This window comes from Nomascus leucogenys, chromosome 4 (assembly GCF_006542625.1).
Source record: "Nomascus leucogenys isolate Asia chromosome 4, Asia_NLE_v1, whole genome shotgun sequence".
Taxonomy (NCBI): Eukaryota; Metazoa; Chordata; class Mammalia; order Primates; family Hylobatidae; genus Nomascus; species Nomascus leucogenys.
Window position 1 is genome coordinate 30,424,066 of NC_044384.1, and position 18,299 is coordinate 30,442,364.

Genomic DNA, 18,299 nt, shown 5'->3' on the forward strand with positions numbered 1-18,299 from the left:
GGGTCAGTCTGTACTACCTGTTAGGGATAGGAATTAACCTGGAAAACCCAAATGCTAGGTTGTTTTAAATTTTCAGTTAAAGTCTGTGTTCTGGAGTTTTATAGAACTAAAAATTAGGTCTCAAAAAAAAAATTAGGACACAAATCAGAAAACCTTTTTCTGTAGAGAGTAATGGCTTTGTGGAGCCACATGGTCTCTACTGCAGTCTCTTAGCCTTGCTGTTGTTCCATCAAAGCAGCCATAGGTACTGTGTAAACAAGTTAGATGGCTGTGCTCCAGTAAATCTTTACTTCCAAACAAGGGGCAGGCTGCCTGTGAGCTGTGTAACTCGGTATTAATAACTCCTAAAGTAGAAGGTGAGCATATGGCTTCATGTTGAACCAGTATTATCTCTTCTCAAAAGGTTACATTCTAAAAGCAAGATTCCTGTAGTACAGTCAAGTGCTGCTCAACGGCAGGACTGTGTTCCATTAGGCAATTTTGTCGCTGTGTGAATATCATAGTGTACTTAGATAAACCTAGATGGCGTAGCTACTACACAACTAGGCTATGTGGTGTAGCCTATTGCTCCTAGCCAACAAACCTGTTCAACATGATGGTGTACTGAATACTGTAGTCAGTTGTAACACAGTGGTATTTGTGTATCTAAGCAATCTAAACCTAGAAAAGGTACAGTAAAAACATGGTATTATAATCATATGGAATCACTTCGAATATGTGGTTTATCACTGACTGAAACGTTATCATGCAGTGCATGACCAGATGCTCAAGACATTTCTAACACTAATGTAATGAAGATGGGTGGGAAGTACAGTGATTGGATGAGAGCAATTTGTAAGCCTTCTGATGCCCTGTGCTGTGATTCTTCCGGGTTATTCTGATACACATTTCTTATAGATGTGGCTAAATGTGCCCATTAATTGTGCCTCTGCCAATTCTGATATTATTTGCAGTGTGTCTTTGTCCATTTGTGCTGCTCTAACAAAATACCTGAGACTCAATAACTTAAAAAGAACAGAAATTTATTTCTCACAGTTCTGAAGGCTGGGAAGTGAATCTAAGATCCAGGCACCGGCAGGTTTGGTGTCTGGTGAGGGCTCAGTCTCTGCTTCCAAGATGGATCCTTCTAGCTGTGTCTTCACATGGCAGAAGGGAGTCAAGGGCTAAAAGGGCTGAATGCTATGTGGGCCCTCTTTTATGAAGGCCTTCATCCTATTGGTGAGAGAGGAGCCCTTAGGACCTAATCACACTGTAAAGGCTCCACCTCTCAACTTTATTTCATTGGAGATTAAATTTCAACATGAATTTTGGAGAGGACACAAACAAACTATGACACAGGACAATAGAGAATTAATAACAATTTTACAAATTAAAAAACAAAAACTGGTGTATCTGTTAGTATTTTTCTGTTCCCATTACTTACTCTTCTTGGTGACAGTATGGCTTAATGGTTAGGAAAGCAAGTTTCAGAGTCAAGCATACCTGGCTTCACACCATACCTCTATCACTTCAGAGTGTGAGACCTTTGACAGTTTGCTTAATCTCAATTAGCTTCAAAAGCTTTGCCTATAAAATAGAGATAATATCACCTAATAGTATTTGTATAAAGACCAAGCAAGGTAAGTCTTTAAAATGATTAGCCCAGATTTTGCAACAGAGCAGGTATTCAGTATATGGTATCTACTATGTTACTCTTGCTGCTCGGGCCAAATGTTGGTATTTAGGGCTGAACTTTGCTTGGGATGGTCATGGTTTGGGAGACCATGTAGTACAATGAAGCAAAATGTTGGCTTAAGGGTATTCATATCCATCAGGGCTGATTTTGGCAAAGTTACTTAATCCCTTTAAACATCTATCACATTCCATGTAAAGCTGATCAGAATAATGACATGTTTGTTGTATGGGTTAAATAAGGGATAACACAAACAAAATGTTTAGTATAACAGCTGGTTCATAGCATTTATTAGCTAGTAATGTATATATGTTGTGGATACATATACACAACACACATATTCCCTTTGCAGTCAGGTATAATACAGGTTGGTGAATTTGTTACTTTGCTTCAATTTTAAAGAAGCATAGTGTGTCTAGAATCTTCCTTCAGTGAGCATTCTGTAGATTCCATAATATCTGCATACTCACAGCACATGGCAACACTTCCTTTTGCCATCCCTTGCAAAACTATAAAGCCAACCACAAAAAAAAAAGGAATTATTTTTGTAAGTGTCAGAAATACAATGTTAGTATTGAAAAAATAGCCTATATTTCAAATGTGGAAGGAAAAGTGAGGGCACTCGATAGTAAACTTGAAGGCATTTTGATGCATTCTCCTCACAAAGGTAAAGCTTAGAAAGGAGAATCTGAGAGGCAAGGATTGTGTTGGAACACATCTCTTTTTCCATAAGAGCACAGCTTTTAGAAATGTTAAAGCAAGTTGTTTTGTTTTGGTAGTGCTTCTGTGTTTTAAAGGCTTAAAAATAATTTGGTGCTTTTTAGAACATAAAAATATTAACTCTTTGTGCTACCGTGTTCAGAGTTTTATTTGATTAGATGATGACTTTCTCTGAGTCCATTGAACTTATCTTTATCTTCTTTGTTACTTCCTAACGTTGGTTGCTTCAGTTTCTCAGCAAATCCAGTTAACTATTGGAAAGGGGCTGTGTCAGTTTGGAATATCAAGAACTTTTCCTAATACAGGCTGTGATTTTTGCTTTTCATTGTTCCAGTGACTGACTTAAAAAAAAAAAAACGTTTCTTAACAGTTGTAGTCAATTAGGTTTGCATTGGAGATTATATTTTATTTTATTTTATTTTATTTTATTTTTTAAAAAGTTATAGAAGTTTTCTGGTAGTTGTCTCAAGCTTGGTGTGCTCTTTTGATTATAGAACCTAATGTTGAACATACGCAGATGGCCCCCAACCTGCAATGGCTGGACTTAGGATTTTTTGACTTTATCATGGTGCAAAAGCAATATAAATTCAGTACTGTATTTGATAAATTACATGAGATATTCAACACTTTGTTGTAAAATAGGCCTACTGTTACAGTTGGATTGATACAATTTAGAACTGTACGCAAATATAATAGCTTAGGCTAGGCTAGGCTACGCTATGATGTTTGGTAAGTTAGGTGTATTAAATGCATTTTCAATTTAGAATATTTTCAACTTATGATTAATTTATGGGAATATGACCCCATTGTTAAGTTGAGGAATGTCTATACTGATTTTGATGTAAGTGGATGCTTCAGCCACAATTTATTTAAAGGCAGTTTTTTTTTCTTTTTAATTCTATCTTAAAAGAGAATTTTCTATTTTGTGTAGAAATTATATCTTTTTCTCTAGATATTTTTTATTTAGGACTCATGATTATTTAGTTTTGGTAACAAAGGATTTTTTCTCAATGTCGTGGTTAAGTTGTATTGATTGGAGGGCCTTTTGCCTAGCTCATAATTCTGTTTATTTAAGTTCATGTTCTTATAGCTGATTTATTTCAGCTATGTTAATGGGAAAATAGTAACAACGTCAAACCATATGACTTAGTTTAGTTCTTTTTAAAGTAAAATTTTTGTTTTGTTTTGTTTTAGACAGAGTCTCACTCTGTCGCCCAGGCTGGAGTGCAGTGCTGCAATCTCGGCTCACTGCAACCTCCACCTGCCAGGTTCAAGCGATTCTCCTGCCATAGCCTCCTGAGTAGCTGGGATTACAGGCCCACGCCACCATGTCTGGCTAATTTCTGTATTTTTAGTACAGATGGGGTTTCACCATGTTGGTCAGCCTGGTCTCAAACTTCTGACCTCATGATCCACCCATCTCGGCTTCCCAAAGTGCTAGGATTACAGGCGTGAGCCGCCGGGCCTGGCCCCAAAGTAAATTTTACATAAATTAAAATTTTGAATCTGAAATGTAGTGACTTTCCGTAAAATGAATGGGAATTGAGTTGTACACATTACTTTAACAATATTTTTATTTAGATAAAGCACAGCTAGAAATTACTGATGTGCTGTTTTCTGTATTCCAGATAGCAGTCCTTTCCCCTCATCAATTCCACATGCCTTCCAGATCAACTTTAATAGTTTGTACACAGCTCTTTGTGAACAGCAGACATCTGATCAAGCAACTCTCCTCTTGTATACCTTGCTCCATCAAAATAGTAATATTAGAACATACATGTTGGCTCGCACAGATATGGAAAATCTTGTAAGTATCATACTAAACATTCCATGCATTTGTATTTTTTTTATTATACTTTAAGTTTTAGGGTACATGTGCACAATGTGCAGGTTAGTTACATATGTATACATGTGCCATGTTGGTGTGCTGCACCCAGTAACTCGTCATTTAACATTAGGTATATCTCCAAATGCTATCTCTCCCTGCTGCTCCCACCCCACAACAGGCCCCAGTGTGTGATATTCCCCTTCCTGTGTCCATGTGTTCTCATTGTTCAATTCCCATCTATGAGTGAGAACATGCAGTGTTTGGTTTTTTGTCCTTGCGATAGTTTGCTGAGAATGATGGTTTCCAGCTTCATCCATGTCCCTACAAAGGACGTGAACTCATCCTTTTTTATGGCTGCATAGTATTCCATGGTGTATATGTGCCATATTTTCTTAATCCAGTCCATCATTGTTGTACATTTGGGTTGGTTCCAAGTCTTTGCTATTGTGAATAGTACCACAATAAACGTACATGTGCATGTGTCTTTATAGCAGCATGATTTATAATCCTTTGAGTATTGCTGGGTCAAATGGTATTTCTAGTTCTAGATCCCTGAGGAATCGCCACACTGACTTCCACAATGGTTGAACTAGTTTACAGTCCCACCAACAGTGTAAAAGTGTTCTTGTTTCTCCACATCCTCTCCAGCACCTGTTGTTTCCTGATTTTTTAATGATGGCCATTGTAACTGGTATGAGATGGTATCTCATTGTGGTTTTGATTTGCATTTCTCTGATGGCCAGTGATGATGAACATTTTTTCATGTCTTTTGGCTGCATAAATGTCTTCTTTTGAGAAGTGTCTGTTCATATCCTTTGCCCACTTTTTGATGGGGTTGTTTGTTTTTTTCTTGTAAATTTGTTGGAGTTCATCATAGATTCTGGATATTAGCCCTTTGTCAGATGAGTAGATTGCAAAAATTTTCTCCCATTCTGTGGGTTGCCTGTTCACTCTGATGGTAGTTTCTTTTGCTGTGCAGAAGCTCTTTAGTTTAATTAGATCCCATTTGTCAATTTTGGCTTTCGTTGCCATTGCTTTTGGTGTTTTAGACATGAAGTCCTTGCCCATGCCTATGTCCTAAATGGTATTGCCTAGGTTTTCTTCTAGGGTTTTTATGGCTTTAGGTCTAACATTCCATGCGTTTGTATTTTATAGTATTTTGGAGAAAAACTTCTTTTCCGAAGAGGGCAAATTTATTTGCCTAGTTGCCACAAAGGTGATGGTCAAGAAATTGATAGAGAGATGTCACCAGACACAGACAGAGGGTAGGAGCTTCTCCAGTGTAAGACACAGCTCATGTGGAGGTGGCCTCCCAGAGCAGGACACCGCAGCGTCCCTGGCTGGCTTGACAGTGTCCCTCCCTGTCCTTACAGTCTTTAACAGCCACACATTGCCCAGGATTCAGCCTGTTCAAGTCTTCCAAAAACCCTCTGCAATTCTCATTTTGAAATCATCTCAGTCCCTGCCATCTGCTAACTGCCCGCCCACCAAGTTCATGTTACTCGTCACAGTTGCAGAATATTCCTGATGAGAATGCTGAAAGGAAAATGAGGTTTCAACTCAGCTGCCCAAATGTCCCATCCCCTCTGGCAGGCTTAGGCTTTAGGACTGTCTGGACTCACTCCCTGGAGTCTTAGAGTCATTTTAAGGTACCTTTGTCAGATACCACTTAAATTACACTATCCATCACTACATGAGTGAAATTAGTTCTCAAATTTTTGTGCATAGACAAAAACTCCTGTAAGCAATAATCGATTTCCTTTGTGACTAATGTGCAAACATCAGTGTTTCTATGAGGGGAGAGTAAGCTACCTCACCAAAGTGTTAATGTTGTTTGAAGTACATAGTATGTAGATAACTATGGACCCTTAATACATTCATAAAAATGTGAACATTCCCAAAATAGCCAGTAGCTAGCTGAGAGCAATGAAATGTTCCCTCTGCACCAGTTTTTACAGGTTGATAGCAGGATTCTCCCAGTATTTGGTTACCATTTTTTCAGTGTTAAATATAAAATGCTGCATAAATAGTGAAGAAACATGGAATACTAGAATTCATTGAACATATTCTACATCAAATTGGCACTAAGAACAAAAAGTGTGGTGAAAGAGTGTCTCCACATCAGGTCTAGGTGGGAAACATTGCTTAAATAGCAAATTGAGTATGAAAGTATACTGCTCATATGAGTAAAATCCTATAAAGAGAAGGCTTGTTTCCTTATGGGTGTGGATAGGCATAGAGACAATTCTGAGTATGATGTATTCTAAGGGAAACATTGGCAATAAGCAGGAAACTTGTGACATCACCTGTTTCAGAAAGTTGTATGATAAGGATGCAGGTATGTAAGATGGTGTAGAGAGCAGCTGTCTGCATTTGATGACATACCCGGTGAAAGGTTAAAAGGTTTTGTATTGTAGTTTTTTTGGAGGGTGGTGTTTGTTTATTTGTTCTGGTTTTGTTGGATAATTTCTTAATTTATGCTCCATCTGTCCTTTTACCTTTCTTCTATAATAAATATGTTGAGGCTCTGATTAGAAAATATGTTATCAGTAGGAAATTTACTGTGCTGATCTGATTTTCTTGTGGTTATCAATTCTTTTATTCTGCAGTCTTTGACATTGAGAAGGTAATGTTTGACAGATTACAGTGTTTCTAAGAAATACCTTATTGTGTGTAAATCACATAAGGCTGGAGGCAGACCTGCCTCTATTCAGCGACAGGTGTTGGCTGACTTGGATTCTTTCTATTGATGGTCTGACTCACTACTGTTTGACTTGTTTTAACTCAAAACAAGTTAATTAATCTGGTATAACTTCTTATGGTACATTTTTAATTGGTATCTATTAGAATAACAATACAGTGACTCTTACATTTTCTTTTTGTGTCTCTGAATAGTGTCTAGGGTGAATCCAAGTGCCTGAATATTAAGAACAGGGCATAAGAGGGCATACTTTTTAGAAAAACCCATTATGGACATGAACACAATTTTTGCATTTTATCACAATTAAATGTTTATCAAGAAAAGCAGCTAGACATTTGAGATGGTCATGATTCTTTTAGTTGTAACAGACCCATTGCTTATGCCTAGCGTAATCAAAACGAAATATATCTGTACAAATGAAAAATTTGTGCTTTTTTTTTTTGGCTTCAGTCATAGCTGGTTCTAGGGGCTAAATGATGTTATCCAGGCTTGGCCTCTCCATCTTTTGCCTCTGCCTTTTATAGCTTTGGCCTTATTCTCAGGCACACACTTTCCAAGTGGGGAGACAGGTGGCCACCAGCAGCTCTCGACATATCATAAGCTAAAAGTTGAGGAAACACAACTACTTCAGAAATATTTCATGAAGGGCTCCAATAGTCTATTCTTGGGTTGTGTATCCACTTATTTGACCAATGACTATGGAAGGAGGCATGCTTAATGCTAAGCCACCATAGCCACAAAGGTAAAGGGAAGTTCCTTAAGGAAGGGATCTTGGACAAATAATATATAGTCACTTCAACACTATATTGCTTGTAACTTCCTTAATCAGGGCATTATGAGTTAGTCACTCTTTTAATTTCTGTTTGCGTTAGTCCAACGGAGATTCGGCTGGTATTTCCCTTAGGCCTCCAGCAGTCTTCTGCTTTTGGGTCAGGCCTTGAGCCTGCACAATATTGCAGATATGCAACTCCTGTCATTTTGATATCGTACTCATTTGAAACTTCACTGAAGAGACACTTAGAAAATGAGATTAATATTTACAGTGATTTGCAGTCTATGATTTATCATTAATTATAAAAGAAATGACATAGGATCTTTATATCTTGTTTTAGATGGACTAATAGTCCTTTATTTTCTGAGTGTGGTTTTTATATAAACATCAAAAAGGAAAAATTTTTTTAGCCCTTTTGTTTTCATGCGAAGTTTCTTGAAAGCCACATTCTTTGCCTTTACTTCTTATGCACTTTTCTACCTGTTGTGATCTAACTTCTATTCCTACAACTTCCTCATCAGCAGCTCCTGATTGTTAGTAAATCTCTGGGCATGTTTCAACATTTTCTTGTTCGACTGCATTGCTGCATGATACTGTTCATCTCTTTATTCTTTAAACCGCCAAATACCTTTGTCTTAGTCAGTTCTGGCTTAGTCAGTTCAGAATTTAGTCAGGCCTGACTGCTTTAACAAACATACCATAAACTGGTGCTTAAACAACAGAAAGTTATTTCTCATAGTTCTGTAGGCTGGGATTTCCAGGATAGAGATGTCAGCCCCCTTGGTGTCCGGTGCAGACCTGCTTACTGGTTTGTCAATAGTCATCTACTTGCTGTGTCCTCACATGGCAGTTAGCAGAGGCAGAGAAGAAGCAAGCTGTCTCCTATCTCTTCATATAAGGGTACTAATCCCGTCATGAAGGCTCCACCCCTGTTACCTAATTTCCTCCCAAGGGCCCCACCTCTTAATAGTGTCCCATTGCGGGTTAGGGTTTTAACATACGAATTTTGGGGGCCCAAACGTGCAGTTCATATATCTACAAACATATACCTTGGCTTTCTGATCATTGTACTCTGCTGGTTCTTCCACCTCTATGCCTACTGCTTTTCTCTCTCTTTTATGTGTTATTTTTCCCTGTCCTTAAATGTGTCCTGCTGCAGGATTCTGTCCTTCTTTTTGTTTTTTCCCTGTACTTCTCCCTAAAACATCTAAGCAAATTCAGTTGCTATTTATATGTTGCCAGTGTATATGTTCCCATTTATATGTGTCATATATATTCAGTTCTGTGTTTGCGGTCCTGATTGCCTGTATCTCATATCCATGTATCCAGCTGCCCCAGACATTTCCCAGTGGCTGTATCATAGACACCTTAAACCAAACATGTAAAAATTGGGTTCATTATTTTCCCTCCTCTTCCTTCTCTTACTCCTGTATTCTCTGTCACAGGGAGCCATCCATAGAGTTGGCAAAAGCTTTGACTCCTCTGTCTCATTCCCCCATATCCAACCAAATATTTTTTATTTTCTCTCCTTATTATCTTTGGAATGTATTAGTGTTCTTTTTCCTCATTGCCATTCCTTTGGTCTAAGCTGCCTTCATCTCATACTAAAATTATTGCAACATCTTTAACTGGTTTTCCTGCTTTCTGTCTTGCTATTTTTTAATATTTTTTATCTTGTTTCCAGAGTGAGTATATTAGAGTCAAATCTAATCATGTCACTTCCCTACTTTTAAAGCCTTTTCATGTCTCCACAGTGCCCTCAGGTTAAAGCTCTTACTCTTAATGTGGCTAACAAGACACTTTATAATTTTGCCACAGCTTCCATTTTGGGTCTCATCTCTTTGCCATTATGTTCTTTTTATTCTTTATTTAATCATAATGAATTAATTTAATGTCTCTCAATCTGACCTATCTCCTAAGTTTAGACTTTGTTTTCTCTCTAAAATACTTCTCCTTGAAATTTTCTCCTTTTCCTCTTCTCAGATAACTCCTAGTAGTTTTTCAGATCTCAGTTTAGATAGTTCTTTCGGAATTAAAGTGCTATTATAAAAGTAATTATATACCATATCCAAGTGGGATTTATCCCAGAAATGTAAGCTTGATTGGACATCTGAAAGTCAGTTATTGTGATACATCGTATCAACAGAGTAAAAAACAAAAATCATACGATTATTTAAATAGATCCAGAAAAAAGCATTTGACAAAATAATCACTTTTTTATGAAATAAAAATATTTAACAAACTAGGAATAGAAGGGAACTTCCTCAGATGAATAAAAGGCTTCTATGAAAACCCCACAGCTCACATCATACTTAGTGGTAAAAGACTATGTTTTCTTTCTGCCCGAGATCAGCCACAAAACAAGGATGTCCGCTTTTGCCATTTCATTCAACATGTTACTGGAGATTCTAGCCTGGGCATTTGATTAAGAGAAAGAAATGAAACATATCTAGATTGGAAAGCAAGGTGTAAAATTACCTGTATTTGCAGATGACATTATCTTATATATAGATAATCCTAAGGAATCCACTAAAAAACTCTTAGAATTAATAGATGAATTCAGCAAAGTTGCAGGATACTGGATCCGTATAAAAAGTCAATATGCAAAAAAAACTGTGTTTTTATATATGAGAAATCCCAAAATGAAGTTAGGAAAATAGTTCTGTTCATAATAGCATCAGAAATTTAACAAAAGAAGTACAAAACTTACACTGTGAAAACTACAAAATATTATTGAAAGAAATGGGAAAACATATATTCATTGATTGCAACATAAAAAAAACAGAGATAGAGATAGGGTCTTGCTCTGTTGCCCAGGCTGGTCTTAAACTTCTGGCCTCAAGCGATCCTCCCACATTGGCCTCCTAAAGTGCTTGGATTACAGGCATGAGCCACCATACCTAGCCCTGATCACAGTACTTCACATTGTTAAGATGGCAGTATTCCCCAGACTGACATACATGTTGAGCACAATACCCATTAGAATCCTAGTTGACTTCTTTATAGAGATTGACAAGATGATTTAAAAATTCATATAAAATTACAAAGGACCAAGAATAGCCAAAACAATCCTGAAAAAGAACAAATTTGGAGGATTCATACTTTCTAATTTCAAAACTTACTATAAAACAACACTAATCAATACAGTGTGGTACTGGCACAAGGATAGACATAATACATCAATGGAATTGAATTGAGAATCTAGAAATAAACCCATATACCTATCATCAACTGATTTTTAGCCAGGGTGCCAGGACCAACGTGGAAAGAATAGGTTTTTTCAACAAATGGTACTGGTGCAACTGTGTAGTCACTTGCGAAGGAATAAAATTGGGCTTTTGCTTCACCCCATATACAAAGTTAATTCAAAATGGGTCAAAGACCTAAAAAGAGCTAAAACTATAAACCTCTTATAAGAAAATGGGGGTAAATCTTCATGACCTTGGATTTGGCAAATGACTGTTAGATATAACAACAAAAGCATGAGCAACAAAAGAAAAAACAGGTAAATTGAACTGCATCAAAATAAAAACATTTGTGCTTCAAAGGACCATCAAGAAAGTGAAAAAACAGCCCACAAAATGTGAGAAGATATTTGCAAATCACTTATCTGGTAAGGAACTGTATCTATAATATATAAAGAACTTTTTAAACCCAATAGTAGAAGGACAACCCAATTAAAAAATGGATGAAAGATCTGAGTAAACATTTCTGCAAGGAAGGTATTCAAATAGCTAGTAATACACACATGAGAAAAAACAACTTGACATTATTAGTCATCAGGTAAGTGTAAATCAAAACCACAGCAAAATACCACTTTACTCCCACTGTGATGCCTAGAATAAAATGTTAGATAATAAGAAGTGAGGATGTGGAGAAATCTAATCTCTCATACACTGTTGGTGGAAATGTAAAATGGTGCAATGGCTTTGAAACAGTCTGGTAGTTCCTGAAATAATTAAACAGTTACCATATGATCCAGCAATTCCAAAGCTAGATATATACCCAAGAGAAATGAGTATATGTCTGCAGGAAAACTTGTAAATGAATGTTTATAGAAGCATTGTTCATAATAGCAAAAAAGTAGAAACAGTTCAAATGTTAGTCAACAGAAGAATGGATAAATGAAATGTAGTATGTTTATGCAATGAGATATTATTTGACATAAAAAGGAATGAGATCCTGATACATACTGCAACATGAATAAACCTTGGTAACATGTTCAGTGAAAGAAGGTAGTCACACCTACTAAGGGACTTAAACTCCCACACAATAATAATGGGAGATTTTAACACCCCACTGTCAGCATTAGACAGATCAACGAGACAGAAAGTTAACAAGGATATCCAGGAATTGAACTCAGCTCTACATAAAGTGGACCTAATAGACATCTACAGAACTCTCCACCCCAAGTCAACAGAATATACATTTTTTTCAGCACCACACCACACCTATTCCAAAATTGACCACATAGTTGGAAGTAAAGCTCTCCTCAGCAAATGTAAAAGAACAGAAATTATAACAAACTATCTCTCAGACCACAGTGCAATCAAACTAGAACTCAGGATTAAGAAACTCACTCAAAACCGCTCAACTACATGGAAACTGAACAACCTGCTCCTGAATGACTATTGGGTACATAATGAAATGAAGGCAGAAATAAAGATGTTCTTTGAAACCAACGAGAACAAAGACACAACATACCAGAATCTCTGGGACACATTCAAAGCAGTGTGTAGAGGGAAATTTATAGCACTAAATGCCCACAAGAGAAAGCAGGAAAGATCCAAAATTGACTCCCTAACATCACAATTAAAAGAACTAGAAAAGCAAGAGCAAACACATTCAAAAGCTAGCAGAAGGCTAGAAATAACTAAAATCAGAGCAGAACTGAAGGAAATAGAGACACAAAAAACCCTTCAAAAAATTAATGAATCCAGGAGCTGGTTTTTTGAAAAGATCAACAAAATTGATGGACCGCTAGCAAGACTAATAAAGAAGAAAAGAGAGAAGAATCAAATAGATGCAATAAAAAACGAAAAAGGGGATATCACCACCGATCCCACAGAAATACAATCTACCATCAGAGAATACTACAAACACCTCTATGCAAATAAACTAGAAAATCTAGAAGAAATGGATAAATTCCTCGACAAATACACCCTCCCAAGACTAAACCAGGAAGAAGTTGAATCTCTGAATAGACCAATAACAGGTTCTGAAATTGTGGCAATAATCAATAGCTTACCAACCAAAAAGAGTCCAGGACCTGATGGATTCACAGCCGAATTCTACCAGAGGTACCAGGAGGAACTGGTACCATTCCTTCTGAAACTATTCCTATCGATAGAAAAAGAGGGAATCCTCCCTAACACATTTTATGAAGCCAGCATCGTCCTGATACCAAAACCTGGCAGAGACATAACCAAAAAAGAGAATTTCAGACCAATATCCTTGATGAACATTGATGCAGAAATCCTCAATAAAATACTGGCAAACCGAATCCAGCAGCACATCAAAAAGCTTATCCACCATGATCAAGTGGGCTTCATCCCTGGGATGCAAGGCTGGTTCAACATACGCAAATCAATAAATGTAATCCAACATATAAACAGAACCAAAGACAAAAACCACATGATTATCTCAATAGATGCAGAAAAGGCCTTTGACAAAATTCAACAACCCTTCATGCTAAAAACTCTCAATAAATTAGGTATTGATGGGACGTATCTCAAAATAATAAGAGCTATCTACGACAAACCCACAGCCAATATCATACTGAATGGGCAAAAACTGGAAGCATTCCCTCTGAAAACTGGCACAAGACAGGGATGCCCTCTCTCACCGCTCCTGTTCAACATAGTGCTGGAAGTTCTGGCCAGAGCAATCAGGCAGGAGAAGGAAATAAAAGGTATTCAATTAGGAAAAGAGGAAGTCAAATTGTCCCTGTTTGCAGATGACATGATTGTATATCTAGAAAACCCCATTGTCTCAGCCCAAAATCTCCTTAAGCTGATTAGCAACTTCAGCGAAGTCTCAGGATACAAAATTAATGTACAAAAATCACAAGCATTCTTGTACACCAATAACAGACAAACAGAGAGCCAAATCATGAGTGAACTCCCATTCACAATTGCTTCAAAGAGAATAAAATACCTAGGAATCCAACTTACAAGGGATGTGAAGGACCTCTTCAAGGAGAACTACAAACCACTGCTCAATGAAATAAAAGAGGATACAAACAAATGGAAGAACATTCCATGCTCATGGGTTGGAAGAATCAATATCGTGAAAATGGCCATACTGCCCAAGGTAATTTATAGATTCAATGCCATCCCCATCAAGCTACCAATGACTTTCTTCACAGAATTGGAAAAAACTACTTTAAAGTTCATATGGAACCAAAAAAGAGCCCGCATCGCCAAGTCAATCCTAAGCCAAAAGAACAAAGCTGGAGGCATCACGCTACCTGACTTTAAACTATACTACAAGGCTACAGTAACCAAAACAGCATGGTACTGGTACCACAACAGAGACATAGATCAATGGAACAGAACAGAGCCCTCAGAAATGATGCCGCATAGCTACAACTATCTGATTTTTGACAAACCTGACAAAAACAAGAAATGGGGAAAGGATTCCCTATTTAATAAATGGTGCTGGGAAAACTGGCTAGCCATATGTAGAAAGCTGCAACTGGATCCCTTCCTTACACCTTATACAAAAATTAATTCAAGATGGATTAAAGACTTATATGTTAGACCTAAAACCATTAAAATCCTACAAGAAAACCTAGGCAATACCATTCAGGACATAGGCGTGGGCAAGGACTTCATGTCTAAAACACCAAAAGCAATGGCAACAAAAGCCAAAATCGACAAATGGGATCTCATTAAACTAAAGAGCTTCTGCACAGCAAAAGAAACTATCATCAGAATGAACAGGCAACCTACAGAATGGGAGAAAATTTTTGCAACCTACTCATCTGACAAAGGGCTAATATCCAGAATCTATACTGAACTCAAACAAATTTACAAGAAAAAAACAAACAACCCCATCAAAAAGTGGGCAGAGGACATGAACAGACACTTCTCAAAAGAAGACATTTATGCAGCCAGAAAACACATGAAGAAATGCTCATCATCACTGGCCATCAGAGAAATGCAAATCAAAACCACAGTGAGATACCATCTCACACCAGTTAGAATGGCCATCATTAAAAAATCAGGAAACAACAGGTGCTGGAGAGGATGTGGAGAAACAAGAACACTTTTACACTGTTGGTGGGACTGTAAACTAGTTCAACCATTGTGGAAGTCAGTGTGGCGATTCCTCAGGGATCTCGAACTAGAAATACCATTTGACCCAGCCATCCCATTACTGGGTATATACCCAAAGGACTATAAATCATGCTGCTATAAAGACACATGCACACGTATGTTTATTGCGGCACTATTCACAATAGCAAAGAGCTGGAACCAACCCAAATGTCCAACAACAATAGACTGGATTAAGAAAATGTGGCACATATACACCATGGAATACTATGCAGCCATAAAAAATGATGAGTTCGTGTCCTTTGTAGGGACATGGATGAAACTGGAAAACATCATTCTCAGTAAACTATTGCAAGGACGAAAAACCAAACACCGCATGTTCTCACTCATAGGTGGGAATTGAACAATGAGAACTCATGGACACAGGAAGGGGAACATCACACTCCGGGGACTGTTGTGGGGTGGGGGGAGGGGGGAGGGACAGCATTAGGAGATACACCTAATGCTAAATGACGAGTTAATGGGTGCAGGAAATCAACATGGCACATGGATACATATGTAACAAACCTGCACATTGTGCACATGTACCCTAAAACCCTAAAGTATAATAAAAAATAAATAAATAAATAAATAAATAAATAAATAAATAAATAAATAAAAAAGAAGGTAGTCACAAAAATCTACATAGTCTATGATTCTATTCATACGGAAGTCCAGAATAGGGAAATCTATAGAGACAGAAAGTGTTTCCTTTGGGCAGGGTAGATAGGGGTCTGGGGGAGGTGATAGTTAAAGGGTATGGGGTTTCTTTTTGAGGTAATGAAATTTTTCAAGTTGCCTGTGGTGATGGTTACACATATTTATGAGTATGTGGTAAACCATTGAATTATGCACTTTGAATGGATTGTATGATCTGTAAATTGTATCTCAATACAAATATTTAAAGAATGAAGTACTATTCTGACATAGTCTCATTGGACCCGTTACTTACTCTTACATTATTATTTCTTTGAATATACCATTTGCTTGTGTGTCTTGTCAATATTTTCAGTACTCTATTGGTATTATGTACTATAGGTAAGATATGCTTTCTACAGACCTAGCCAAAAAAAAAGAACATGGCATAAAATATACAGTCACATGTTGCTTAATGTGGGGAGGCATTCTGAGAAATGTTTTATTAGTTGATTTTTGTCATTGTGCAAATATCATAGAGTGTACTTACACAAACCTAGATTGTATAGCCTAACTACACACCTAAGCTTTATGGTGTAGCCTATGGCTCCTAGGCCATAAACCTGTGCATCATGTTACCGTACTAAATACTGCAGGCATTTGTAACACAATGGCGTTTGTGTATCTAAACATAGAAAGGGTACAGTAAAAATATGGTGTTGTAATCTTATGAGACAATACAACCACAGACTGTTATATGTGGTCTGTCGTTAACGAAAATGTTATGTGGTGTATTGAAAACTCCAGAATCACAATTAACAAATGTTGAGTTAAATGACTAAAAAATGTAACTATGCTTACTAGGTAATGTGGAATGTGAGTACAATGTATTATGTTTGGCACAATGTCAGAAGGAATTCCAAAGACAAGAATGCCTGGGAAAAGAGAAAGAGCAATGACTACTTGGAAACTGGTATACTTCGTTTCTGGAATTTAATAGTGCTCATGCACTGAACTTCATACTTTAGAGGAAGTTTTAGCTACAACTTGTAAAAGAACAAAACATACCAGTGCCACATTTTAAAAGCTTCCTGCAATAGGTGTGCCTGTCAAAACACGTATGCCCCCATGTGCGGCATACCAGCCTGTTTTGGTGGGCTTTGCATACCAGCCTGTGCTTTAGGGACTTGTATGTGTAAATAATTTATTCATTACATGTGTTGTCTGATTTAGATGATAGATTTTTTTTTTGCCTATTTTCTAGCATTCAGTGGATATGTTCATGGTTGTTTCCTACAAGACATGCTATGTAGATAGTCTACCCATCTTTAATAAATAATTTCAGTAACCTCCTTACTTTAGTAAAGAAGGAACAAATTGAAGGTGTCAATTATTTGAAATAAGCACAATTGTAAACAGCATTATGAAATGAAATGTTTGATAGATATACTGAAGAGCAGATCTTAATACATATGTTGAGAAAATGCACCTTGGGTTCCAAGAGTCTGTTTAATTACGTATTTATTTAAAATATATTTCTTGAAATATATTTTTTACTTACTAGCTTTAAAAAGGTGGTGCTAAGCACATAAATTAAAAAGCTAACTTCTGAGTAGCTGTGCTCTCCCCGCTACTCCCACTTTTTGGTTAAGCTGGGAGAAGGCAATGTGACTTCTTAAAATCTTCAAAACAAATGACAAGCCTAAATGGTCCTTGCAGATCCAACCTTTATGTTGGTTAGACCTTAAGAGACCTTCACAGAGTTAGTGGTGATTTTCTCCACTGGCATCTTAGCTATACATTTGGAAAATACATTCAGTCAGAAGTGGATTTATATGGTTTTTTCTCTAATGAAAAATATAACTATGCTATTAAAGCAAAGAATACAAAATAAAAGTGTAAAGATTTAAAACATTTGGATTTATAATGAAGTATTGAAATAGTCAATTATAATTTTTATTCTCTAGGTTTTGCCAATTCTTGAGATTCTGTACCATGTTGAAGAAAGGAATTCACACCATGTGTATATGGCCCTTATAATATTGTTGATCCTTACAGAAGATGATGGCTTCAACAGATCCATTCATGAAGTGGTAAGTTACCATTACTTGGATTAGAGTTAGAATTACAGAACGGACGTGTACCTACATAAGATTTACTAGTCTTTACATTTCTTTCTGGTAGATGTTCCTGTGAGAACCTGCATTAGAAATGTTATGTCTTTCTTCAGATTTATGAAGCGGTGCTTTTTTTTTTTTTTTTTTTTTTCCCCAGAATGACTATTAACCACTTTTAAAAACTCTCTCAAAATGGTTCCTTGGTAATTGATACAAATGCTTTTGCTGCCACTGGGTTTATTTTTCTTCAGCATTTCATTTCCACTTTTTCATTGTGGCAGAAATTGTCAAACAGGTTGGCTTCGTGCACACAGAATTAGAGAAGAAAAAGGGACCAAAATGGGAGAAGTTTGAGAAATCCATTGTTTTATATATATATTTTTAAAGAACGTAACATAATTTAACTTTTTAAATTTTGGTCCTGTTGGAGAGTTTTATTCCCAAACTGGTTTTATGTTCTTCTTTGGCATTTTTTTTATTTTATTTTTTGCATTAAAGTAATACACATATGTAGTTTTAAAACTTGTATAGAAGTGC

At 36.8% G+C, this 18,299-nt stretch overlaps 1 protein-coding gene across 5 annotated transcripts in view; it reads left to right on the forward strand.

The window, feature by feature from the left end:
• DYM (dymeclin) overlaps positions 1 to 18,299 on the forward strand; it is a 401,308-nt gene that overhangs the window by 171,881 nt on the left and 211,128 nt on the right. For all 5 annotated transcript variants that reach the window (XM_030810464.1, XM_030810466.1, XM_030810462.1 and 2 more), the window contains exons 10-11: positions 4,021 to 4,199; positions 17,613 to 17,738. In XM_030810464.1, the coding sequence (XP_030666324.1) occupies positions 4,021 to 4,199; positions 17,613 to 17,738 (305 nt within the window). The remainder of the gene's footprint in view (positions 1 to 4,020; positions 4,200 to 17,612; positions 17,739 to 18,299) is intronic.